At 38.0% G+C, this 26,321-nt stretch overlaps 1 protein-coding gene and 1 long non-coding RNA gene across 4 annotated transcripts in view; one reads left to right on the top strand and one right to left on the bottom strand.

Moving 5' to 3' along the window:
- The window catches only part of LOC109403232 (2-acylglycerol O-acyltransferase 2), a 58,976-nt gene that overhangs the window by 7,673 nt on the left and 24,982 nt on the right, over positions 1 to 26,321 (top strand). For all 3 annotated transcript variants that reach the window (XM_062853131.1, XM_062853129.1, XM_062853130.1), the window contains exon 4: positions 23,179 to 23,310. In XM_062853131.1, coding sequence (XP_062709115.1) covers positions 23,179 to 23,310 — 132 coding nt within the window. The remainder of the gene's footprint in view (positions 1 to 23,178; positions 23,311 to 26,321) is intronic.
- LOC109428322 (uncharacterized) lies at positions 12,453 to 24,000 on the bottom strand. Its single transcript, XR_009997935.1, has 4 exons — positions 23,565 to 24,000; positions 13,202 to 13,356; positions 13,074 to 13,143; positions 12,453 to 13,006 (listed from the first exon to the last, which is right to left on the bottom strand). It is a non-coding gene; the product is annotated as an uncharacterized LOC109428322 (long non-coding RNA).

Here is a 26,321-nt window from a genome sequence, read left to right as displayed (position 1 = left end):
ATTACGTCAGGGCATTTTTACGATTTTTCAACACCACCCTTGTAAGATTTGTTGTATGAAAACCCAAATATTTTTGTATGGCGCTTAAGATTTCTCAAACCCCCCCTCCCCCCATAAACCCTTACGTAATTAATGGACAGCCCCATAGGAAATTACGCCTTTGTGAAGTCTTAGCATTAAGTTGGACATTTTAAGAGAAGTTGGGGATTTTTAGGAGATATTGAGGATGTTAAAGGAAACTTAGGAATCATGAGGGTCGTCATGGGAAATGATGCTTTTGTGAAGTCTAAGCATTAAGTTGGACATTTAAGGAGAAGTTGGGGATTTTTAGGGAACATTGGGGATTTTTAGGAGATATTGAGGTTGTTAAAGGAAACTTAGGAATAATGAGGGTCATCATGGGAAATGATGCTTTTGTGATTTATTTTTTTTTTTTTATTTATTTATGACATTTTACACTAAGAGTGCATTCGTGTCAGCTTTTGTGAAGTCTAAGCATTAAGTTGGACATTTTAGGAGAAGTCGGGGATTTTTAGGGAACATTGGGGATTTTTAGGAGATATTGAGGATGTTAAAGGAAACATAGGAATCAGGAGTATCCTCGGGAAATGATGGTTTTGGAAAATCTAAGCATTGAGTTGAACAATTTAGGAGAAGTTGGGGAATTTTAGGGAACATTGGGGATTTTTAGGAGATATTGAGGATGTTAAAGGAAACTTAGGAATCATGAGGGTCGTCATGGGAAATGATGCTTTTGTGAAGTCTAAGCATTAAGTTGGACATTTTAGGAGAAGTCGGGGATTTTTAGGGAACATTGGGGATTTTTAGGAGATATTGAGGATGTTAATGGAAACTTAGGAATCATGAGGGTCGTCATGGGAAATGATGCTTTTGTGAAGTCTAAGCATTAAGTTGGACATTTTAGGAGAAGTCGGGGATTTTTAGGGAACATTGGGGATTTTTAGGAGATATTGAGGATGTTAAAGGAAACTTAGGAATCATGAGGGTTGTCATGGGAAATGATGCTTTTGTGAAGTCTAAGCATTAAGTTGGACATTTTAGGAGAAGTTGGGGATTTTTAGGGAACATTGGGGATTTTTAGGAGATATTGAGGATGTTAATGGAAACTTAGGAGTCATGAGGGTCGTCATGGGAAATGATGCTTTTGTGAAGTCTAAGCATTAAGTTGGACATTTTAGGAGAAGTCGGGGATTTTTAGGGAACATTGGGGATTTTTAGGAGATATTGAGGATGTTAATGGAAACTTAGGAATCATGAGGGTCGTCATGGGAAATGATGCTTTTGTGAAGTCTAAGCATTAAGTTGGACAATTTAGGAGAAGTCGGGGATTTTTAGGGAACATTGGGGATTTTTAGGAGATATTGAGGATGTTAAATGAAACTTAGGAATCATGAGGGTCGTCATGGAAAATGACGCCTTTGTGAAGTCTAAGCATTAAGTTGGACATTTTAGGAGAAGTCGGGGATTTTTAGGGAACATTGGGGATTTTTAGGAGATATTGAGGATGTTAATGGAAACTTAGGAATCATGAGGGTCGTCATGGGAAATGATGCTTTTGTGAAGTCTAAGCATTAAGTTGGACATTTTAGGAGAAGTCGGGGATTTTTAGGAAATATTTAGTAACTTGATGATTTTGTGGCTATATCGGTCTCTTTCTACTCATAGTATAAGGGAGTAGAGATCAAAGTGGATAATGAAATGATAGATATGATAGAATTCGCTAGGTAGCGAACAAGTGTGAAAATTTTATAGAAGGTGAAATTAGGCAAGTAGGCCATGTATTGAACGAATACATCGAATGCGTGAAACTTCTGCCGTGCGACCTGTGCTTTTAAACAGATCGGCTTGGTTGGTAGTTCATACCACCTTACCAAGACTGGCAAAAGTTTCAGGCACCCGACTGCCTAGCGAATTCTATCATATCTATCATTTCATTATCCACTTTGATCTCTACTCCCTTATACTTTGAGTAGAAAGAGACCGATATAGCCACAAAATCATCAAGTTATTAATAGAATACGGTCGATAAATCAGCATATGATATGAAAAGTTTGGCTCAAAAAGAAAAGTGTTCTATCCTATAAGATCGAAAAAGCTAATAGGAAGAACACGCCGCGATATAGACATACCCCTATGAACGGAGTGCGAATTCCGAAAAAGCTACCGATCGATAGAATTTGTGATAAAAACAGAACAATACATTAGGCAGTCGGGTGCCTGAAACTTTTGCCAGTCTTGGTAAGGTGGTATGAACTACCAACCAAGCCGATCTGTTTAAAAGCACAGGTCGCACGGCAGAAGTTTCACGCATTCGATGTATTCGTTCAATACATGGCCTACTTGCCTAATTTCACCTTCTATAAAATTTTCACACTTATTCGCTACCTAGCGAATTCTATCATATCTATCATTTCATTATCCACTTTGATCTCTACTCCCTTATACTATGAGTAGAAAGAGACCGATATAGCCACAAAATCATCAAGTTATTAATAGAATACGGTCGATAAATCAGCATATGATAGGAAATATTTAGGATGTTAAAGGAAACTTAGGAATCATAAGGGTCGTCATGAGAAATGATGTCTTTGTGAAGTCTAAGCATTAAGATGGACATTATAGGAGAACTTGGGGATTTTTCAGGAGATATTGAGGATGTTAGAATAAACATGGGAATCATGAGGGTCTTCATGGGAAATTATGCCTTTGTGAAGTCCAAGCATTAAGTTGGACATTTTAGGAGAAGTTTTGGATTTTTAGGGAACGTTGGGGATTTTAGAAGATATTGGGAGGTCAAAAGAAAGCAAGGAATCATGAGACTTTTCATGGAAAATGGTGTCTTTGTGAAATCTAAGCATTAAGTTGGACATTTTAGGAGAATTTGGAGATTTTTAGGGAACGTTGGGAGTTTTAAGAGAACGTTGAGGATTTTAAGGAGACATTAAGGATGTTAAAGGAAACTTAGAAATCATGAAGGTCGTCATGGAAAATGATGCTCTTGGGAAATCAAAACATTTAGTTGGACATTTTAGAAGAAGTTGGGGATTTTTAGGGAACGTTGAGAATTTTCAGAGAACGTTCTCTAAAAATCCTTAACTTCTCCTAAAAGGTTCAACTTAATGCGTAGATTTCACAAAGACCCTCATGATTCCTAGCTTGCCTTTGACCTCCTAATATCTCCTAAAATCCCCAACGTTCCCTGAAATCCCAAACTTTTCCAAAAAATCCCCAACGTTCTCTAAAAATCCCCAACTTCTCTTAAAATGTCCAACTTAATGCTAAGACTTCACAAAGGCATAATTTCCTATGGGGCTGTCCATTAATTACGTAAGGGTTTATGGGGGGAGGGGGGGTTTGAGAAATCTTAAGCGCCATACAAAAATATTTGGGTTCTCATACAACAAATCTTACAAGGGGGGGTGGTGGTGTTGAAAAATCGTAAAAATGCCCTGACGTAATAAATGGACAGCCCCTACGGAGACCATCATGGTTTTTAACTTGCCCTTTACCTCCCAATATCACATTAAATTCGCAACGTTCTCTAAAATCCCAAACCTTTCCAAATACTCCCCAACGTTCTCTAAAAATCCCCAACTTCTCCTAAAATGTCAAACTCAATGCTTAGTCTTCACAAAAGCATCATTTCCCATGAAGACCCTTATGATTCCTAGGTTTACTTTAACATCCTCAATATCTCAAAAAAATCCCCAACGTTCCCTAAAAATCCCCAACTTCTTTTAAATTGTCCAACTCAATGTTTAGATTTCCCAAAAGCATCATTTCCCGAGGACTCTCATGATTCCTATGTTTCCTTTAACATCCTCAATATCTCCGAAAAATCCCCAACGTTCTCTAAAAATCCCCAACTTCTCCTAAAATGTCAAACTCAATGCTTAGTCTTCACAAAAGCATCATTTCCCTTGAAGACCCTTATGATTCCTAGGTTTACTTTAACATCCTCAATATCTCAAAAAAATCCCCAACGTTCCCTAAAAATCCCCAACTTCTTTTAAATTGTCCAACTCAATGTTTAGATTTCCCAAAAGCATCATTTCCCGAGGACTCTCATGATTCCTATGTTTCCTTTAACATCCTCAATATCTCCGAAAAATCCCCAACGTTCTCTAAAAATCCCCAACTTCTCCTAAATTGTCCAACTCAATGCTTAGATTTTTCAAAACCATCATTTCCCGAGGATACTCCTGATTCCTATGTTTCCTTTAACATCCTCAATATCTCCTAAAAGTCCCCAATGTTCCCTAAAAATCCCCGACTTCTCCTAAAATGTCCAACTTAATGTTTAGACTTCACAAAAGCATCATTTCCCATGACGACCCTCATTATTCCTAAGTTTCCTTTAACATCCTCAATATCTCCTAAAAATCCCCAATGTTCCCTAAAAATCCCCAACTTCTCCTTAAATGTCCAACTTAATGCTTAGACTTCACAAAAGCATCATTTCCCATGACAACCCTCATGATTCCTAAGTTTCCTTTAACATCCTCAATATCTCCTAAAAATCCCCAATGTTCCCTAAAAATCCCCGACTTCTCCTAAAATGTCCAACTTAATGCTTAGACTTCACAAAAGCATCATTTCCCATGACGACCCTCATGATTCCTAAGTTTCCATTAACATCCTCAATATCTCCTAAAAATCCCCAATGTTCCCTAAAAATCCCCAACTTCTGCTAAAATGTCCAACTTAATGCTTAGACTTCACAAAAGCATCATTTCCCATGACAACCCTCATGATTCCTAAGTTTCCTTTAACATCCTCAATATCTCCTAAAAATCCCCAATGTTTCCTAAAAATCCCCGACTTCTCCTAAAATGTCCAACTTAATGCTTAGACTTCACAAAAGCATCATTTCCCATGACAACCCTCATGATTCCTAAGTTTCCTTTAACATCCTCAATATCTCCTAAAAATCCCCAATGTTCCCTAAAAATCCCCGACTTCTCCTAAAATGTCCAACTTAATGCTTAGACTTCACAAAAGCATCATTTCCCATGACAACCCTCATGATTCCTAAGTTTCCTTTAACATCCTCAATATCTCCTAAAAATCCCCAATGTTCCCTAAAAATCCCCGACTTCTCCTAAAATGTCCAACTTAATGCTTAGACTTCACAAAGGCGTCATTTTCCATGACGACCCTCATGATTCCTAAGTTTTATTTAACATCCTCAATATCTCCTAAAAATCCCCAATGTTCCCTAAAAATCCCCGACTTCTCTTAAAATGTCCAACTTAATGCTTAGACTTCACAAAAGCATCATTTCCCATGACGACCCTCATGATTCCTAAGTTTCCATTAACATCCTCAATATCTCCTAAAAATCCCCAATGTTCCCTAAAAATCCCCGACTTCTCCTAAAATGTCCAACTTAATGCGTAGACTTCACAAAAGCATCATTTCCCATGACGACCCTCATGATTCCTAAGTTTCCATTAACATCCTCAATATCTCCTAAAAATCCCCAATGTTCCCTAAAAATCCCCAAATTCTCCTAAAATGTCCAACTTAATGCTAAGACTTCACAAAGGCATAATTTCCATTAATTACGTAAGGGTTTATGGGGGGAAGGGGGGTTTGAGAAATCTTAAGCGCCATACAAAAATATTTGGGTTCTCATACAACAAATCTTACAAGGGGGGGGTGGTGGTGCTGAAAAATCGTAAAAATGCCCTGACGTAATAAATGGACAGCCCCTACGGAGACCATCATGGTTTTTAACTTGCCTTTTACCTCCCAATATCACCTTAAATTCGCAACGTTCTCTAAAATCCCAAACTTTTCCAAATACTCCCCAACGTTCTCTAAAAATCCCCAAATTCTCCTAAAATGTCAAACTCAATGCTTAGTCTTCACAAAAGCATCATTTCCCATGAAGACCCTTATGATTCCTAGGTTTACTTTAACATCCTCAATATCTCAAAAAAATCCCCAACGTTCCCTAAAAATCCCCAACTTCTTTTAAATTGTCCAACTCAATGCTTAGATTTCCCAAATGCATCATTTCCCGAGGACTCTCATGATTCCTATGTTTCCTTTAACATCCTCAATATCTCCCAAAAATCCCCAATGTTCCCTAAAAATCCCCGACTTCTCCTAAAATGTCCAACTTAATGCTTAGACTTCACAAAGGCGTCTTTTTCCATGACGACCCTCATGATTCCTAAGTTTCATTTAACATCCTCAATATCTCCTAAAAATCCCCAATGTTCCCTAAAAATCCCCGACTTCTCCTAAAATGTCCAACTTAATGCTTAGACTTCACAAAAGCATCATTTCCCATGACGACCCTCATGATTCCTGAGTTTCATTTAACATCCTCAATATCTCCTAAAAATCCCCAATGTTCCCTAAAAATCCCCAAATTCTCCTAAAATGTCCAACTTAATGCTAAGACTTCACAAAGGCATAATTTCCATTAATTACGTAAGGGTTTATGGGGGGAAGGGGGGTTTGAGAAATCTTAAGCGCCATACAAAAATATTTGGGTTCTCATACAACAAATCTTACAAGGGGGGGTGGTGGTGCTGAAAAATCGTAAAAATGCCCTGACGTAATAAATGGACAGCCCCTACGGAGATCATCATGGTTTTTAACTTGCCTTTTACCTCCCAATATCACCTTAAATTCGCAACGTTCTCTAAAATCCCAAACCTTTCCAAATACTCCCCAACGTTCTCTAAAAATCCCCAACTTCTCTTAAAATGTCCAACTTAATGCTAAGACTTCACAAAGGCATAATTTCCTATGGGGCTGTCCATTAATTACGTAAGGGTTTATGGGGGGAGGGGGGGTTTGAGAAATCTTAAGCGCCATACAAAAATATTTGGGTTCTCATACAACAAATCTTACAAGGGGGGGTGGTGGTGCTGAAAAATCGTAAAAATGCCCTGACGTAATAAATGGACAGCCCCTACGGAGACCATCATGGTTTTTAACTTGCCTTTTACCTCCCAATATCACCTTAAATTCGCAACGTTCTCTAAAATCCCAAACCTTTCCAAATACTCCCCAACGTTCTCTAAAAATCCTCAACTTCTCCTCAAATGTCAAACTCAATGCTTAGTCTTCACAAAAGCATCATTTCCCATGAAGACCCTTATGATTCCTATGTTTCCTTTAACATCCTTAATATCTCCGATAAATCCCCAACGTTCTCTAAAAATCCCCAACTTCTCCTAAATTGTCCAACTCAATGCTTAGATTTTCCAAAACCATCATTTCCCGAGGATACTCCTGATTCCTATGTTTCATTTAACATCCTCAATATCTCCTAAAAATCCCCAATGTTCCCTAAAAATCCCCGACTTCTCCTAAAATGTCCAACTTAATGCTTAGACTTCACAAAAGCATCATTTCCCATGACGACCCTCATGATTCCTAAGTTTCCATTAACATCCTCAATATCTCCTAAAAATCCCCAATGTTCCCTAAAAATCCCCGACTTCTCCTAAAATGTCCAACTTAATGCTTAGACTTCACAAAGGCGTCATTTTCCATGACGACCCTCATGATTCCTAAGTTTCATTTAACATCCTCAATATCTCCTAAAAATCCCCAATGTTCCCTAAAAATCCCCGACTTCTCCTAAAATGTCCAACTTAATGCTTAGACTTCACAAAAGCATCATTTCCCATGACGACCCTCATGATTCCTGAGTTTCATTTAACATCCTCAATATCTCCTAAAAATCCCCAATGTTCCCTAAAAATCCCCGACTTCTCCTAAAATGTCCAACTTAATGCTTAGACTTCACAAAGGCGTCATTTTCCATGACGACCCTCATGATTCCTAAGTTTCATTTAACATCCTCAATATCTCCTAAAAATCCCCAATGTTCCCTAAAAATCCCCGACTTCTCCTAAAATGTCCAACTTAATGCTTAGACTTCACAAAGGCGTCATTTTCCATGACGACCCTCATGATTCCTAAGTTTCATTTAACATCCTCAATATCTCCTAAAAATCCCCAATGTTCCCTAAAAAATCCCCGACTTCTCCTAAAATGTCCAACTTAATGCTTAGACTTCACAAAGGCGTCATTTTCCATGACGACCCTCATGATTCCTAAGTTTCATTTAACATCCTCAATATCTCCTAAAAATCCCCAATGTTCCCTAAAAATCCCCGACTTCTCCTAAAATGTCCAACTTAATGCTTAGACTTCACAAAGGCGTCATTTTCCATGACGACCCTCATGATTCCTAAGTTTCATTTAACATCCTCAATATCTCCTAAAAATCCCAATGTTCCCTAAAAATCCCCGACTTCTCCTAAAATGTCCAACTTAATGCTTAGACTTCACAAAGGCGTCATTTTCCATGACGACCCTCATGATTCCTGAGTTTCATTTAACATCCTCAATATCTCCTAAAAATCCCCAATGTTCCCTAAAAATCCCCGACTTCTCCTAAAATGTCCAACTTAATGCTTAGACTTCACAAAAGCATCATTTCCCATGACGACCCTCATGATTCCTGAGTTTCATTTAACATCCTCAATATCTCCTAAAAATCCCCAATGTTCCCTAAAAATCCCCGACTTCTCCTAAAATGTCCAACTTAATGCTTAGACTTCACAAAGGCGTCATTTTCCATGACGACCCTCATGATTCCTAAGTTTCATTTAACATCCTCAATATCTCCTAAAAATCCCCAATGTTCCCTAAAAATCCCCGACTTCTCCTAAAATGTCCAACTTAATGCTTAGACTTCACAAAGGCGTCATTTTCCATGACGACCCTCATGATTCCTGAGTTTCATTTAACATCCTCAATATCTCCTAAAAATCCCAATGTTCCCTAAAAATCCCCGACTTCTCCTAAAATGTCCAACTTAATGCTTAGACTTCACAAAAGCATCATTTCCCATGACGACCCTCATGATTCCTGAGTTTCATTTAACATCCTCAATATCTCCTAAAAATCCCCAATGTTCCCTAAAAATCCCCGACTTCTCCTAAAATGTCCAACTTAATGCTTAGACTTCACAAAGGCGTCATTTTCCATGACGACCCTCATGATTCCTAAGTTTCATTTAACATCCTCAATATCTCCTAAAAATCCCCAATGTTCCCTAAAAATCCCCGACTTCTCCTAAAATGTCCAACTTAATGCTTAGACTTCACAAAAGCATCATTTCCCATGACGACCCTCATGATTCCTGAGTTTCATTTAACATCCTCAATATCTCCTAAAAATCCCAATGTTCCCTAAAAATCCCCGACTTCTCCTAAAATGTCCAACTTAATGCTTAGACTTCACAAAGGCGTCATTTTCCATGACGACCCTCATGATTCCTAAGTTTCATTTAACATCCTCAATATCTCCTAAAAATCCCCAATGTTCCCTAAAAATCCCCGACTTCTCCTAAAATGTCCAACTTAATGCTTAGACTTCACAAAAGCATCATTTCCCATGACGACCCTCATGATTCCTGAGTTTCATTTAACATCCTCAATATCTCCTAAAAATCCCCAATGTTCCCTAAAAATCCCCAAATTCTCCTAAAATGTCCAACTTAATGCTAAGACTTCACAAAGGCATAATTTCCATTAATTACGTAAGGGTTTATGGGGGGAAGGGGGGTTTGAGAAATCTTAAGCGCCATACAAAAATATTTGGGTTCTCATACAACAAATCTTACAAGGGGGGGTGGTGGTGCTGAAAAATCGTAAAAATGCCCTGACGTAATAAATGGACAGCCCCTACGGAGACCATCATGGTTTTTAACTTGCCTTTTACCTCCCAATATCACCTTAAATTCGCAACGTTCTCTAAAATCCCAAACCTTTCCAAATACTCCCCAACGTTCTCTAAAAATCCTCAACTTCTCCTCAAATGTCAAACTCAATGCTTAGTCTTCACAAAAGCATCATTTCCCATGAAGACCCTTATGATTCCTATGTTTCCTTTAACATCCTCAATATCTCCGAAAAATCCCCAACGTTCTCTAAAAATCCCCAACTTCTCCTAAATTGTCCAACTCAATGCTTAGATTTTCCAAAACCATCATTTCCCGAGGATACTCCTGATTCCTATGTTTCATTTAACATCCTCAATATCTCCTAAAAATCCCCAATGTTCCCTAAAAATCCCCGACTTCTCCTAAAATGTCCAACTTAATGCTTAGACTTCACAAAAGCATCATTTCCCATGACGACCCTCATGATTCCTAAGTTTCCATTAACATCCTCAATATCTCCTAAAAATCCCCAATGTTCCCTAAAAATCCCCGACTTCTCCTAAAATGTCCAACTTAATGCTTAGACTTCACAAAGGCGTCATTTTCCATGACGACCCTCATGATTCCTAAGTTTCATTTAACATCCTCAATATCTCCTAAAAATCCCCAATGTTCCCTAAAAATCCCCGACTTCTCCTAAAATGTCCAACTTAATGCTTAGACTTCACAAAGGCGTCATTTTCCATGACGACCCTCATGATTCCTAAGTTTCCATTAACATCCTCAATATCTCCTAAAAATCCCCAATGTTTCCTAAAAATCATGTTTCTTATGTTTCCTTTAACATCCTCAATATCTCCTAAAAATCCCCAACGTTCTCTAAATACCAACAACTTCTTCTAAAATGATTAATTTGTTTCCCAGATTTCTTATGAGCATTATTAACCTTGAAATCCCGCAAATTTTTGCTGCATGTTTATCAGCTGAGCTGAGAAACAGGCTCTGCTCCATTGGGGATGTTATACCAGTCATCAGAAGAAGAATAACGCTACACATAATACATTTAGTACATTTGAAAATGCATTTAATAAGTGCATTCTCTAGTACATGCTCTAAATTCCCGCACGCATAGACCTCCCCATCTGAACAGCACCGCAGCAGAGCTACGAGTGCGAAGGATTTAAAGGGATGCTCTTGTAAATACACTTTTGTCAGCGCTTTCGCTCCGTCTAAAACGTGTATAGTGCGCGTCAAACTGAATATGGCACAGAAGCCACACTCCGCCTCGAAATCTTCCACAGGCGGGGATACAACGCGACAAAGAGCGAACTCGTTCTCTGTTCGCGACGGCAGCACCAGCAGCTGCCGTCGTCCTCATACCGTAGAGCAACATCACACGAACGCACGAACGGATGGGGTGATGACCATTATTTTGGCATGGTGTTGATGCAATTTGAAGCGATATTTTCAAAATCATTTTCTAGCTAATCTACAAAAGATAGAGTTTTGCTGTCAAAGAAACATTTTTAGAGAACAAGTTCGTGCGTGTTTTATAGAAGAACTTTTTTAACAGAAGTTTTGTTTTCATATTAAAATCATCAAAAATGTCTGAAAAAGAGCTGTTTTTTTCGACATGTTTTGCATTGTTTTGAAAATTTAAGCCTTTTAGACTAATTTTACAAAGTTCACGTCCAAGAGGCTAAGATAGTAGAAGTCATTAGCTTTCAATTCGAGCGTTGACATTGATGGTACGACTGATAGTTTAGTAGATAGAGGGTTTCAAAGATGAGCTAAATTAAAAAACTTAAAATGTGATTAACTCACTTAGCAGTGATTTCCGACCCCATGTTCCTTGGGCACTTTTTCATAACTCATGGAGACCTATTCACCCTAAAAATATCTGCACTCCGGAAACAAACACCCTGTATAATTGTATGATCTTGGTTGTATAATTATAATGTTTTGCTTGATCAAATCACATTGGATGGACAGCCCATTGCTATCGGGCTTAGTACCGTGCTACAATGAATGGAAACCATCATCATCATCATCATCATCATCATTAAAAACTGGAAGGTGGAAACTTCGCAATTCCCATAACATAACATATTGTTCTTCCATGGACCATAATAAACACATTATTATGTTACGTAGGGTTCGTAAGTTACGCCCCAAGTAACATACTTGTCACAGAAGAGTCACGGCGGCGCAGGTTTTTGTTGCGCAGACGTCACTGTGACTTACTTCTAGAAGTAAAACATAATGAATTATTCGCAACAAAAACCCGCGCCGCCGTGACTCTTCTGCGACAAGAGTGGTACTTGAGGTAGAAGCATAGCTGGGTTCAAGGTACTCCCAGGAATCAGATTTCGCGGTACCGTAGTTACGGTATACTTCGTGGTTTGGATACCAGTTAACCTGGGGAGTTTGCCTTAGTCCAATCCTTAACACCAAAACTATTAATGTCGATATTTTCAACTACACCCATCATTACCGTAGCTCAGAATTGGGAGAAAAATGTTGCAATAACTTGCCAATGTAACAATATTCCTTTTATTCTCAGGAAATTGCCTTGAAAAGGAATCTAGACTCTAAAGTAATGATGAGCGTGCGGATTAGGCAATCTCAAATCACGGTAACAATTACGTGATATCGACCCAAATCAATTGAATTTTGAGTGGCAGTAACTAGGCCAAATAATCAAAAAACTACATGAATAATTCGGCGTGAATTCAGTATAATGGGAGAATATTTGCTGCTCATTTCTTGTCTACTTCATTCATGCTTATATACTAGATACATACAGTCATCTCCTAAGCTCGGCACTGCCCTATAACCGCTGATGTTGATGAACTACGTTGGGGGCCCCGTGATGTCGCGCCGACTGCATCTCGAACGTCCCGAAGAATGGGTATGTTACGTCGCCTTACGGCTCGAATGTCGCAATGCTCTGCGATCGGCTCCACTCTCTCGCACCGCCAATGCACTAGGGCTGTCGCGCGACAAGTCCGTTGTCGCGAAGTCTCTCTGCAGCGAGACTGTGTTGCACTTCCTCTGTCACGCGTCAAGCACGCATGTCGCGGGCATTGCACTATGGTGACGCAGGGTTCTTCGTTCGCCCGACGACGACGAGCTAGTGAGGTGCACTTGTCGGCGATGGTCGCAACGTCGCACACGCCTGCGGGAATCAGCAATCCTGCGGTAATGAGGTCTGGGAGTAGTGATCAACGGCAATCGTCGTCACGGTCGCTTGGGACGGTTCTAGGCTACGGACAAAAGGCCCTCCTATGAAGGAGACGCGAGGGTGAGTTAATTCCCCGATTCTACTACAATTTTTAATGTGAGAGTTTACCTTACGAAGGGCCTCTTTGACTGGGGTTCACAACGGTCCGTGTAATCGGAATGCACATGCAAAAATGGGGCTGCAAGACCACATAACGATTATAAGCACAGAGCGTCATTCATGGCGAAAGGTATTACCTATTGTTCTCCAAGGGTGCCCCTACGGCTTGTGGTTGAACTATCCGATGGCTCTCTGGTAGTTAATCTTGGTGATTTTGCGGTGTCAAACGAGTCGTTCATGTAAGAAACTCGGCCTCCGACTCAGTGCTACGAAGTGGGAGTCGTCTATAAAACTGGCAGTGATAACCGGTTAAAGTTTAACTTTTTGAAAGCTAGCAATCAAAGGAGAAGTAGGGGAGACTGGGGAGACTTGATCCCTTTTTTTTAATTTGCCTGTAACTTTAAGAAAAAACACAAAACTAGATCCATTTTTCGTACAGAATAGCTGGTAAACATCTATTGCAAGTTTATACAAAACAGAAGGACTTTAAATTATTGTTAAAGTTTTCAAAACTGTGTTTTTATGGAGGCATGTCTTATGATGTATTTTTCAAAAATGGGTCAAAATTGATCCCCTTTTGAGCACATGGTTAATTTAAAGGAAAAATAACTCCAGAAGCTTCCTATTCATTTTCTTTTCAAGTTTTCTTGCATTTTTGATGAAAACGGTGTATTGGAAATTATAAGATTTCCTTAAATTGTTAAGGATATGCCGTATCTTGAAAATGGGGAGACTTGATCCCCCTTTTCATGGTTTGTTCTAAAATAATAATTATCTGTCACGTTTTATCATTGAATATACTAGAATTCCGAGTAAATAGAGGCTCTCAAATTGAATTTTATTTTTCACATGTATAATGTGTGTGTAATTCTCGAGGGATCAAGTCTCCCCATGTCACTGTTGTATACACTAGGCTACATTAATTGAAACATTTATATAACAGCCTTATTTGAATAAATAAGTTTGATAGTACTTTATTTATACTATGTGCTGTGAAATTTTGACACGAGTTGGTTCAATTTTCACAAAGTTATTGAGATTTTTCGGAATCGCCTAAAAGATTTCTGAAGGACTGAAAACAAACCATTAGCCATTAAAAAATAATGCAACACACAATTAAAATCAATTGTAGCCAAAACATTGTCGTCCGTCCAGATGTCGTTTTGGAAAAAATATGCTAGAAGAAAACTGTTTTTGATTCCGAGAAAATATGGGGGGAACAAGTCTCCCCAGGGATCAAGTCTCCTCAGTCTCCCCTACTGTATGAATAACTATGTTACTGATCAGTAAAAGGCACAAGCAAAACCTATCCCTCCAGCACAGACAAATAAACGTAACACTATAGCTCAAATTCCATCGACCAACATCTAGATGCACGCACATCGTTTTTCTTGAGATTTAGCGTCTAATACTAGCGCCTTCAAACCGTACATGTGCAACATTGTCACCAGGTGGTGGTAGAGTAAACTGAGCGATGAATTTTCAAGAAAAGCGTGCTGGGTGTTACCATCCCCGATCAGAAAGGCATAACAAAACATAACATAATTATATCAACGGTTGATATATATATCAAGGTTTGTTATATTTAGATATATTTGTTGGAATCGGTACGAAAACTAGTTTGTATTATTTCAAGGTTCTAACAAAGTCAGTTACAATAAATGAATATGTGATTTGATCATCATTACATCAACATTATAACATACTCAGTAATATTTTTTTAAATGCAATGTGTAACTAATGAATTTTTTTTTTGTTGTTCTTAATGCGTAAATTAACCGCTGTATGGCGCCATTGTGTTGGGAAAATACACAATTGTTGATATCCTTTATTAGGGTAAGAAATCAAACTTTGAACTAGTCAAATTGTAATCTTAATTTGAACCATTTCAAAATTCATTAAAACGACGTACTTTTCAGGCAAATATTGTCCCGAAAAAGATGTTAAACAGCTTTCCGTAATATAACCTGATAACATGGACTTTAAAAGCATTGAAAAAAGCGTTTTTGTCATGGAAAACAGGCAATTGAAAAATCACTGTGATTTCACTCATTTCCCCCAAGAGAAAGCACATTTTCGGTGCACTCGTACAGCTCATGCATTGTATCACAAAATTATCAAATTAAAGTGATTCTTACTTGGAGAATGTTATCTTAAGTTGAACCATTTGTAATCTAAATTTGAACTAGTAAACGGGGGTGAGCTTCTAGTGTTGGCCTGTAGATTGCGCTAGTGGTTGCTTTGTTTACTCTTGGGGGATGGAAAAATCCAAACTTAGTTTCCAAGTTCCTCCTCTCCTCTTCTTGGCGTAATGTCCTCACTGGGACAAAGCCTGCTTCTCAGATTAGTGTTCTATGAGCACTTCCACAGTTTTTAACTGAGAGCTTCCTCTGCCAATGACCATTTTGCATGTGTATATCGTGTGGCAGGCACGAAGATACTCTATGCCCAAGGAAGTCAAGGAAATTTCCTTTACGAAAAGATCCTGGACCGACCGGGAATCGAACCCGTCACCCTCAGCATGGTCATGCTGAATACCCGTGCGTTTACCGCCTCGGCTATATGGGCCCTTGCAAGTTCCTTCTTCTTCTTGGCGTAACGTCCTCACTGGGACAAAGCCTGCTTCTCAGCTTAGTGTTCAATGAGCACTTTCACAGTTTTTAACTGAGAGCTTCCTCTGCCAATGACCATTTTGCATGTGTATATCGTGTGGCAGGCACGAATATACTCTATGCCCAAGGAAGTCGAGGAAATCTCCTTTACGAAAAGATCCTGGACCGACCGGGAATCGAACCCGTCACCCTCAGCATGGTCATGCTGAATACCCGTGCGTTTACCGCCTCGGCTATATGGGCCCTTCTTGCAAGTTCCTGAAGAGTTTAGAACATTCTGAGTTGAGATTCCACTGCCTAATGAAAAATAGGTATGAGAATTAGCAGATTCGTGTGATTTTTCATTGTTTAGCATGGAATTGGCTGTTTTGTGAGTTGCTCGAGCTGCTGCCGCCAATAGTTCAAATTAAGATTAAAATTGGTTCAAATTAAGATTAAAATCATTGTTGATGAAAAATCGAATATTTCAATGAAATTCGGTGCAAATACAAACTTTTTACCATTTAACAGAAAGCTTATACCCGTGGCTTTCATGTACATACGATTATGCCGTAGTAAATTATTTCCATGTGGAAGAAAAAATCACTTAAAATTAGCACTGCTTCAGAAAGCCGCAATTTGGTTCAAATTTTGATTACCTACCCTATATGAACTACCAAAAGAGCTCATGTCTTCATCAAATTTGTACAGAAAGCTTATGAATTTGGAAGGTGAAAAATGAGGTAAGCAACTCCACCATTACGTGATGATATTGGGTAATTTTAAATGTTTCTTATCATGATCCAGATCACCTGCACAGTTCGTATGTTCAGCAAAGTTGTTCACTACTACGAGCTACTTGATATGTTAAATCTCATTATTCTGCTGTCCTAGGAAGTTTGGATCATCACTCATCAGCGAAGTTGTCGTGTAGTCCTTGGCTCTCAAGTGGAAAATGTTATATGTAATTGAACCGCGGCGTTTACATTTGTTTACAGGATTTTGTACATGTCTTACAGGTTGAATGTTTATTATGGATGGCTACGAAGTACTTTCAGGGAATATTTCTGGAGATATTAAAAGTATTTCTCATGTAGGTCTTCTAGGGAGCTCGCTAGAAGTTCTTCCAGAGATCTCTCCGAGAGTTTTCTCAACGATTCCTATGTGAATTCTTACTGATGATCCCCCAGTCAAATATTTAAATATTTCTCCAAAAGTTCTAAAAGAGATTTCCCTTAGAGTTCCTCTAAAAATTGTGGTTGAAGAATTCTACAGCAACCTCTCCAAGGATTTCTTAAGAAAGGCTTCCGATGATTCCTACAAAAAATACTCTAAAGATTCCTACGGTAATTCCTCCAAGGAATTCTTCTAGATATTTTTTCCAATAATTTTCAAAGGGTTCCTCCAGGAATTTCTGCAAAAAAATCCATAAGAAATTCCTCCACGTATTCTTCCGGGTAATCCTCTAAGGAATTCTTCAACAATTCCTCCATGACTTTTTCCACGACCTCCTTTTTGAATTCTTCAAAGAAATTTGCCCCAAGGATTTGTTGGAAGATTATTTCATATACATGTTGAGATCCCAAGTGAACTACTCCTATGAACCATCATCTCTGATCATAGAACACGAAAACACATTCCAATTCAGCAATTATAGGGTATTGGTTCCCTTCTTAAGCATGTGGCTCCCATTTTCATCCTACGAAAAACAAAGGACTGCAGCGCTGTTTGTTTTGTTTCTTATTTTTGTATTTTTTGTTAGAAGTGAGCACCCATGAAAACAAAAAGAACGGAATCAATCGGTTCCGTAATCGCTTGTTTTCGAATATGATGAATATGGGAGCGTGAGATTACTGATGGCACACATACCCTATTTCATCGACTAGATCACGTCGCCTTTGATCTGTCGGAGCTCTCAACTTAAACTACTAATATGAATTCAATTGTACAGTATACAGATCATTCGTGATAGGGATTTCCCGCAAGGTTTAACTTAAGTTTAAAATCCAACATACATATCGTCCCTTGAAAATTTCTTCAGTGAAACCAAAAGGGAGATTCTTTAATACATTCTTAGCAAATTACTTCAGCCTTTGCATCACAAATTCCTTAGATGATTCTCCATCAGGGAAAATTCATCAGAAATTCTGAAGGATCTCAGTAATTAATTAGGTTCTAGTTTTAAACTTAAACTTTTCAATCCAATCCCAATTTTTTCGAAATTTCTTAGTATGTGGTCACTCAGTCTCTGTTGTGAATATCACTACAATTAACTACAGCTTTTTTTCGCATAGATAATCTGTGTATGCATATCTGCCGATCGAAATAGTTGAAATGAAGTGTAGTTGTTTTGTTAGAGTTAATAAAATATTCAGTTCAACAGCGAAACGAAGTGTTTTTATATCCCTTTGGATTTTCTGAACGCTCTGTGTTCGTAAACAAATTACTTCAAATATTTATTAAAAGGTTTCTTTACAAATTTTATCGACAATTACACAAATGACTCATTATGGAAATGCTTTTTTCTATCCTTTTAAAAATTCATTCATAAATTCCCCAACGAAATATACTTGCAAGAATTTGCGGTGGATTCCTACCGAAACATTCACCACTTATTTAAGCGCCATAATACTACTGAACAACTTTGCAGAAGGAATATCATTAATTAATAATAATGAAATAAAACATTCCAAAAACGCATTTAAATAAACGCTGGCGCAACTAGTGCTTAGTTCCACACTTTTCACTATTTGAAAGTCATTAGCTATCTGTTCAACTTAGTTAATATACGATGATATAATTGCTATCAACTGTATTAAGAACAGTTTCGTGTGACGTCCATTCGCGTAGGTACAGCGATGTGGGCTCCAGCTACGAAGTAGTGAACGCTGGCTCTAGTGCACAATGAGCGCACACAACATTGAAGCAGAGAACTAAATGGGTTGTAGTAACGTGCACGGTGACGTCATTATTGGGTATGGTGACGTCATACTTTCCCTCTCCGGTTTGTTGGATCAGTGAGTCTATTTATAGAGGTGCTACCAATATGAAGAACCATTTCAGCATATGTCGCCCCTCTCATTTTGTTAGAAGCTTATTATAATTGTATCAAGACCTGTTATAATTATGTTATGACTAGAGCAATTTGAGTTATATATTTTGTTATTTTAACACCTAACCGGCGAATTTTATAACTCATTCTGTTATGAAAAATCTTTGAAATAAATAACTTAATCGGTTATAATTTTGTTATGCCTTTCTGATCGGGTCATTGCTGTATTTTCATGTTGAAAAAATTAAAAACACCCCGTCTTGAGGTATTTTAGTGGATTTTTTTAAGGAATCCCACAGCAGTTTTTGGAAGAATATCTGAAGACTAAATGAATTCTAAATGAACACCTTCCGTAATCTCTGCAGGAGTTCCTGAATTAATCTACGGATAACTTCTTGGAGAACAAAAAATAACCTCAAAATATAGTCCTGAAAGAATCGAAGGACGAATTTCTGAAGGAATTCTTTGACAGGAATTGCAGGGAGTATTCTTGAAGGAACTCGTGGATGAATTCTTAAACAATTCCGTGGATGAACTTCTAAATGATTTTCTGGAGAAAATTGTGAAAGAATTATTGGAGGACTTCAAGAAATGCTTAAAATAATTTCAAAAAAATATTCAAATATTCAATATTCCCTGGAGGCATCCCTGAAGAAATTCTTAAGTGATGATGGAAGGATTATTGAAATTCCTGAACGAATCCCTGAATAAATTTTTGAAGGGATCCCGTGAGGTATTTCTGAAGGAATCACTAGATGAATTCCTGGAACAATCCCTGGAGAAAGCCATGGAGAAATTACTGGAGGACTACCTGGAGAAAATCCGGGAGGAATTCCAGGAGAAATTCATTAAGAAATGCTTGGAGGAATTCCTTGAAATATATCTGAACAATTTCCTGGAGCAATTCTTGAAAGAATCAATGGAGGAATTTCTGAAGAATTTCCAATTTTTTCCTGCTGCAATTTCTAGAGATATCTGTGGACAAATACCTGGGTCTATTCCTGGGGCTATCCTTGGAAGAATTCCTGGAGGAATCTGTGATTGTATTCCCGGAATATTCCAGAAGGAATCCCCAGAGGAATTCTGGGAGGAATCTCCGGAGGAATTTTCAAAGGAATCTCTTGAGGAATTCCAGAAGGAATCTCTTGAGGAATTCCAGAAGGAATTCCTTGTGGATTTCCTGCAGGAATCCTTGGAAAAATAGAGAAATTTGTGGAGGAATCTCTGAAAGAATAACTTGAGCAACGCTTAGAGAAATTCTTTGATAAATTACTGTAGAAACTCTGGAGGGAACCCATGCAGGAATCCCTTGAAGAATCCCTGACATAATTGTTAGAATAATTTCCGGCGGAATTCCTCAGGGATGCCTGGAGGAATTACCGGAAGAATGCCTGAAGGGATTTCTGGAAGAACTCCTAGAGAAATATCTAGAGGTATCGTTGGAGACATCGCTAGAGGAATCTCTAGAGGGATTTCTCTTCGAGAAATATACGGAGGAGAAATTTTTGGATAACTTTCTGGAGGAATTCCTTTAGGAATACCTGGAAAAAATCCTGGAGCGATTTCCGAAGGAATTCCTAAAGAAATTCCTGGGGAAATCCCTGGAGGAAATCAGGGAGGAATTCCTGGCGAAATTCCTGACGGAATGCCTGAAGAATTATCTGGACAAATTCCTAAAGCAATTCCTGGTGGAATTTCTGCATGAATTTCTAAAAGAACCTCTGGAGGAATCCTTGGAAGGAACTTCTGAAGAAATTCCAGCAATGATTTCTGGAGAAATCCATAGAGGAATCCTTGGAGGAATTTGTGAAAGAATATGCAGAGGATTTCCTTAATTTTCGTGAAGCAACCCCTGAAGGAATTCCTGGATAAATTCTTGGAGAAATTCCTGAAGCAGTTCCTGGAAGAATCTCCGGAAAGAATTACTGGAGAAATTCTTGGGGGAAACCCTGACACAATTCCTGGAAGAATCTAAGGCGGAATTCCTGAAGGAAAACTGGTGGAATTTTTGGAGGGATTCCTCAAGCAATTCTTGGAGGAATGCTTAGTGGAATGCCTAGAGGAACACCTGGAGGAATATTTGGAGAAATTTTATTGGGAATCCCTGGAGGAATCCTTGAAGCAATTTCTACAGGAATCTCTGGAGGCATCCCTGAAGGAATTCCTGGAGGAATTCTCGAATAAGCTCTAGAAGGAACTTCCGTTGGAATTGCTAGAGAATTCATGAAGAAAATCCCGGAGGAATGCCCGAAGGAATGCTTGGAGGAATTCTTGGAGAAATTTTTGAACGAAGTCCTAGCGGAATCCTTAGAGGGATCCCAACAGAAATCCTTGCAGGAATACCTGAAAGAATTCCTGGAGAAATCCCTAGAGGGTTCCCTTGAGTAATTTCAAAATGAATCTCTGTAGGAATGCCTCGAAGAATTCCTGTAGGAATGCCTGAGGGAACCCTTGGAGTAATTCCTGGAGGAACCCCTGGAGGAGTTCCTGAAGGAATATCTAGAAGAACTTCTGGAGAAATCTCTAGAGGAATTCATGGAGGATTGTTTGAAAGAATCCCTGCAAAAATCTCTGGAGGAATCCTTGGAAGCATCTCGGGAGGATTTTCTGAAGAAATTCCAGGAGGAAGTATTGAAGAAATTGCTGAAGCATTTCCTGGAAAACTCCTGAAGGAAACCTAAGAAGAGTTCGTAGAAAAACTTCTAGAGGCGTCTCTGTAGCAGGTCCTGAAGGAATCCCGGAAGCAATCCCAAGAGGTATTCCTCAGGGAATTCCTTAGCAATTCCTGTAGAATCCCAAGAAGAGTTCCTGGAAGAAACCTTGGAGGAATTTTTCAAAGAATCCCTAGAGTTGTTCCTGAAAAAATCTCATAAAAAATTACCAAGTAAATCCTTGGAGGAAGTCTTGAAAAAATACCTGAAGAAACCCCAGGAGGAATCCCGGAAGTATTACCATGAGGAATTTCTTGGGTTCTAAGAATTTTACCACAAATTCCACCGGGAATTTCTCCTGGAATAACTTTAACTTTAACTGGATGAACCGTGATTGTTTCAGTGTTTTTTTTCGGGCATTTGTTCAAGATTTTCTCCAATGATTCTCAAAGAAATTTCACCACAGATATTTCTGCAAGTATTGCTTCAGAATTTTTTTTTTTTGGGATTTTTTCCATATATTCTTTTAAGAATTCCGCGAGAGATTGTTCAAGAGAAATTTCTATCGAGAATTCTTTCAGAAATGTTTACAAGTGATTAAAAAATTAATCCTGAAATTCCTTCAAAATTTTGTGCATAAAATCCATTAGGAGTTCAATAAAGGTAATTCGTCCAGCTATTACAGCAAACAGGGATTTCTACAGAAATTCATCCAGGAATTCATTTAGATAGCTCTCGTGAGATTTCCTATAGTGATATTCACGAGCTAAGGGATATTTACAATGTCCAGTCAAAATGTTAGATCAATGTAAAGTTGTCCCTCTCCATAATGTAATGACGTAGTATTCATTAGTATTGATATCAACGCTTTTTTCACACATCTGCTAATGTCAGTAATCAATCGACCAACACAATTCAGTGTTTGATTTGTTTATGGGAACTAAGCTATTGAAATCTTATGTACGCATTTGGTCACAGATAAGTGATTGCTCTTATCAATTGAAAATTTCTCGGCGGGTAACAACAATCGATACTGCAAATCATTTCAAATATCTACCTAGCGGAGTGGAAACAGATTGCGAAATGAACGTACAATCTTAATGGCAGTTCATAGGTCACGTATAGGAACGTACGTAAGTGAGGAAGCTTTGAGTTTGCAAAATTTATAACACACAAAAAATATTTATGAACAATTCAGCGAGAAATCATGCATATAAAGGAAATGCTGAAATAAGTTATTTAGTTTTTCGAAACAAGCAGAAAAAAACTTTTTTATATATTTTTAATACCAAACATAGATTGTACAAGGGATGGCCAAAATATTTGGGATAGGCAACTTTTTTTCTGTCACTAAAAAGTTCAACAAGGTGTAACTTTTCGTTTGACTGTTATATGTGCGTGCATCATTGGTGCAAATATGAGCTTGATTTGATAATCTTTCGCGAAGCTAGAACCGTTCTAGTAAAACACTATTGTTTAGACAACTAATTTTTGAACTGTCATATCTCGGAAACCAGTGAACCGAATTGCATCAAATTTTGAACGTTTACCAACAAAATAAAATAGTGTTTTGCGAGAACGGTGTTAGCTTCGCCAAAAATTAACAAGTCTAGCACCCTCCTGCATACAAAATTTCACGTCGATCGGTACAGTGATTTGAGAACCCATAAGGGTCAGACAGACAAACAGAAATTCATTTATTTATATATAGATAGATAGATAGATTGTCAAGTTCTTGAACCATTGAAATGGCAATCAATGTTGTATCAATATCGTAGTAGCTAAAAATTATTAACGATATAAATATATTACTTTTTCAGCGTCAAATGGTTCCGCAACCTGTTCTGCTGGAAGCTCTTCCAGACTTATTTCCCGGCCACACTGCACAAAACGGTCGACCTGCCCGCGGATCGTAACTACATATTTGCTGCCTTCCCGCATGGTGTACTCAGGTAAGTTTACATCGCACAATCAATTATTGTCCACTTTGTGCGTGCTCGGCTCTATGCCTACAACGGAAAAAAGATGTAGTACTTGCTTCCAAAAAATATGCCGTTGGCATGCAATTCAATTATCATAAATCATTCAATTGCTATGAGCTACTTTAAGCCGTCCGATAATTTTATTTCCAATTATTTTCCTCATGTGGTGGAACATTTTTGAACTCATCCAAAATTTCCATTTTTATGCCGGAGTTTGGAATTACCTTTATATCATTAAAACTGTCATAATCGAAAAATTAAACAATAAACCAAAGGTCAAACAACACTTTTCGTGGGCATGATAAAAATAAAAACCCGTACACATTTCAATAGACTACTGTCGCAATTGTTTACGGTCATCGACCAAAACTCATCTACTGATAAGAACTCGACATGCACGCCGTTTTATTCGAGGAGCTTATTGGTAAACAACAATCGCCGATTACAATACATACGGGAGCATGGTTGCCAAATTGAATCATTAAACAAGTTTCATGCAATGGATGTTCGTGAGATTATGTACTGTCATGCTATCATAAATCCTCTGCCTGTTCCCACCTACACATCGATTGGAAAGTGCATGTGAATGTCATGACCATACGATACAGTGATTAGTGTTTTCATGTGGAAAAGATCCGGCATCTGAGTTTTCGTAATCGTAAGTATTCCTGTTTTTATCAAAGAAATTCCTAAATTTCGTTCTCATCTCTATCATATGGTAATGGTAACACGCACATGACACTAACCCACTTAAACAATTTACACTAATTCATTGATTCCACTAGACTTTCCATAACACTTCTGTAAAAAAAATGGAGTTGTACTAGCTTTCAGCTAATAATCTCCCTAATAAACTTATGCCGTTTTTTCTTTTTTAACCTGGGTTGGAACTGGATTGGCGGAAAATGTGTAAACAAACAACGTCAAACAAACTTTAGTACAAGCGAAACCGAAATCGGGTTGGGGTTGAAACTGTGATCCAGTTCCAACCCAGGTTAGAACTGGATAATAAAGAAAAAACGGCATTAACCTAATGACAACTTAATAACAATAACAATAAAATAATTATTCCAACAACTCAATCTGATTAAAGGCGGAAATTTTGAGCTATTGAATCTCTAAATATTAGAAATGTTTTAGATGCATAGCGTATATTGGAAGTAGATGAGGTCATCGGAATTTGATTCTAATGAAACGTTTTTGAAATATCAAAACTTTAGCCTAAGTATATGAAAATAGATATAAAATTTCTTTTCATTAAGTCCACGATGTAGGTAGGGTATCCATTTCAAATATAGGCACAGTGTTCCTATTTCTACTCAAAACAAAGGGCAGGGATCAATGGGACTTTCAGAGGAGCTCATGGGAAAATTTAGAGGGTTCAAGAAAAATCCACAAAGAGAGATACCATAGGGTCCAAATGGGATAAGGTGCAATGCAGTTTTCCATGGAGAGAGAAAAAGGATTGCAGGGCATTATAAGGGGTCAAGAGAAATGGATTGATAAAGTGGAATCAAAGTAAGAGCAATGATTTATCAAGTTGATACTTATTACGCTACGAGTAGTAACCCATCAAGTACACTCCCGTACAAAAGTTTGGAATCACCTCCTTAAAAACATGGAAATGTTTTTCAGTCATATCTCAGTCATCTTTAATTTAATCCAGTCGTTCTCAGACTCTATCGAAAGATAAAGAGTTAGGTTTGATTCGAAGGTACTTTTCACAAATTTTATATGAAATGTTTAGTATAAAAAGTTTACCTAAACTTACATGTTTTTCCTGTACGAAAAATTGTTTTGCGTGTAATCCAAAATTGGGTAGACCAAATTTTAAAATTAAAGTTGCATTAGATCCCTATTTCTATCCTCTTTGAGAGCCATTCACTAGATTTTAGCGGAAAAATTCATAACATAATTTAAATTATCGAGTTAGGTTTTTTGGGGTAATGGTGTATTTGTGGTTTTCACACTTACAGTTATATAGGGTAGAATTCACGAATAAGTCGTTTTTATCTCACTTTTATCCTCTTTCGCACTTTATATAACGAACTTAGCTGATTTAGTATGGATTTCATATGCTATTTTCCACCTTAAATTAGTCTAGAACTTAGTTTATGAACATTTCATATCCATTTCTGTGTCTTGCTATTCAACTATCATAGAAAAAAAATGTAATTGCACCAGAAAAATGACGATTTGAACAAAAATCCGACTCAGACTTCATTTGAAAGCTGACCCCAAACTTTTGCATGATTTAGCATAGGAGACATCCATAAATTACGTCACGCTTTGAAGGGGGGAGGGGGGGTTCAGCAAAATGTGACGACCCATACAAAAATTTCAGAGGTCCCATACAAAAAGTGTGACATAGGGGGGAGGGGGGTTGAAAATGCTCGATTTTTGCGTGACGTAATTTATGGACGTTCCCATACTAAGGGGTGACCCCAAACTTTTGCACGGTGACTTGTAAACCTAACTCGATAATTTAAATTATGTTAGAAAATCTTCCGCTAAAATCTAATGAATGGCTCTCAAAGAGGATAGAAATAGGATTCTAATGCAACTTTAATTTTAAAATTTGATCGACCCAATTTTGAATTACATGGAAAACAATTTTTCGTACAGATTTAGGAAAAACATGTAAGTTTAGGTAAACTTTTTGTATTAAAACTTTCATATGAAATTTGTGAATAGTACCTACGAATCAAATCTAACTCTTTATCTTTCGATAGCGTCTAAGAACGAATAGATTAAATGAAAGATGACTGAGATATGACCGTAAAACATTTCCATGCTTTTCAGGGGGTGACCCCAAACTTTTGCACGGGAGTGTACTTGATGGGTTACTACTCGTAGCGGTGCATCTACATGTTGAACAGTAAGTACGACAGAGCATTGTCGAGATTAAAGCTGTCTAAGGTAACGAACGATGACGAAATTTTAAATCATCAAGCGTCGCACGAATTAGTCTAATCAGCTTC

The sequence above is a fragment of the Aedes albopictus genome, chromosome 2 (assembly GCF_035046485.1).
Source record: "Aedes albopictus strain Foshan chromosome 2, AalbF5, whole genome shotgun sequence".
Classification (NCBI taxonomy): domain Eukaryota; kingdom Metazoa; phylum Arthropoda; class Insecta; order Diptera; family Culicidae; genus Aedes; species Aedes albopictus.
Note: the sequence above shows the minus strand (reverse complement) of the source record. Positions and strands in the feature narration are given on the sequence as shown.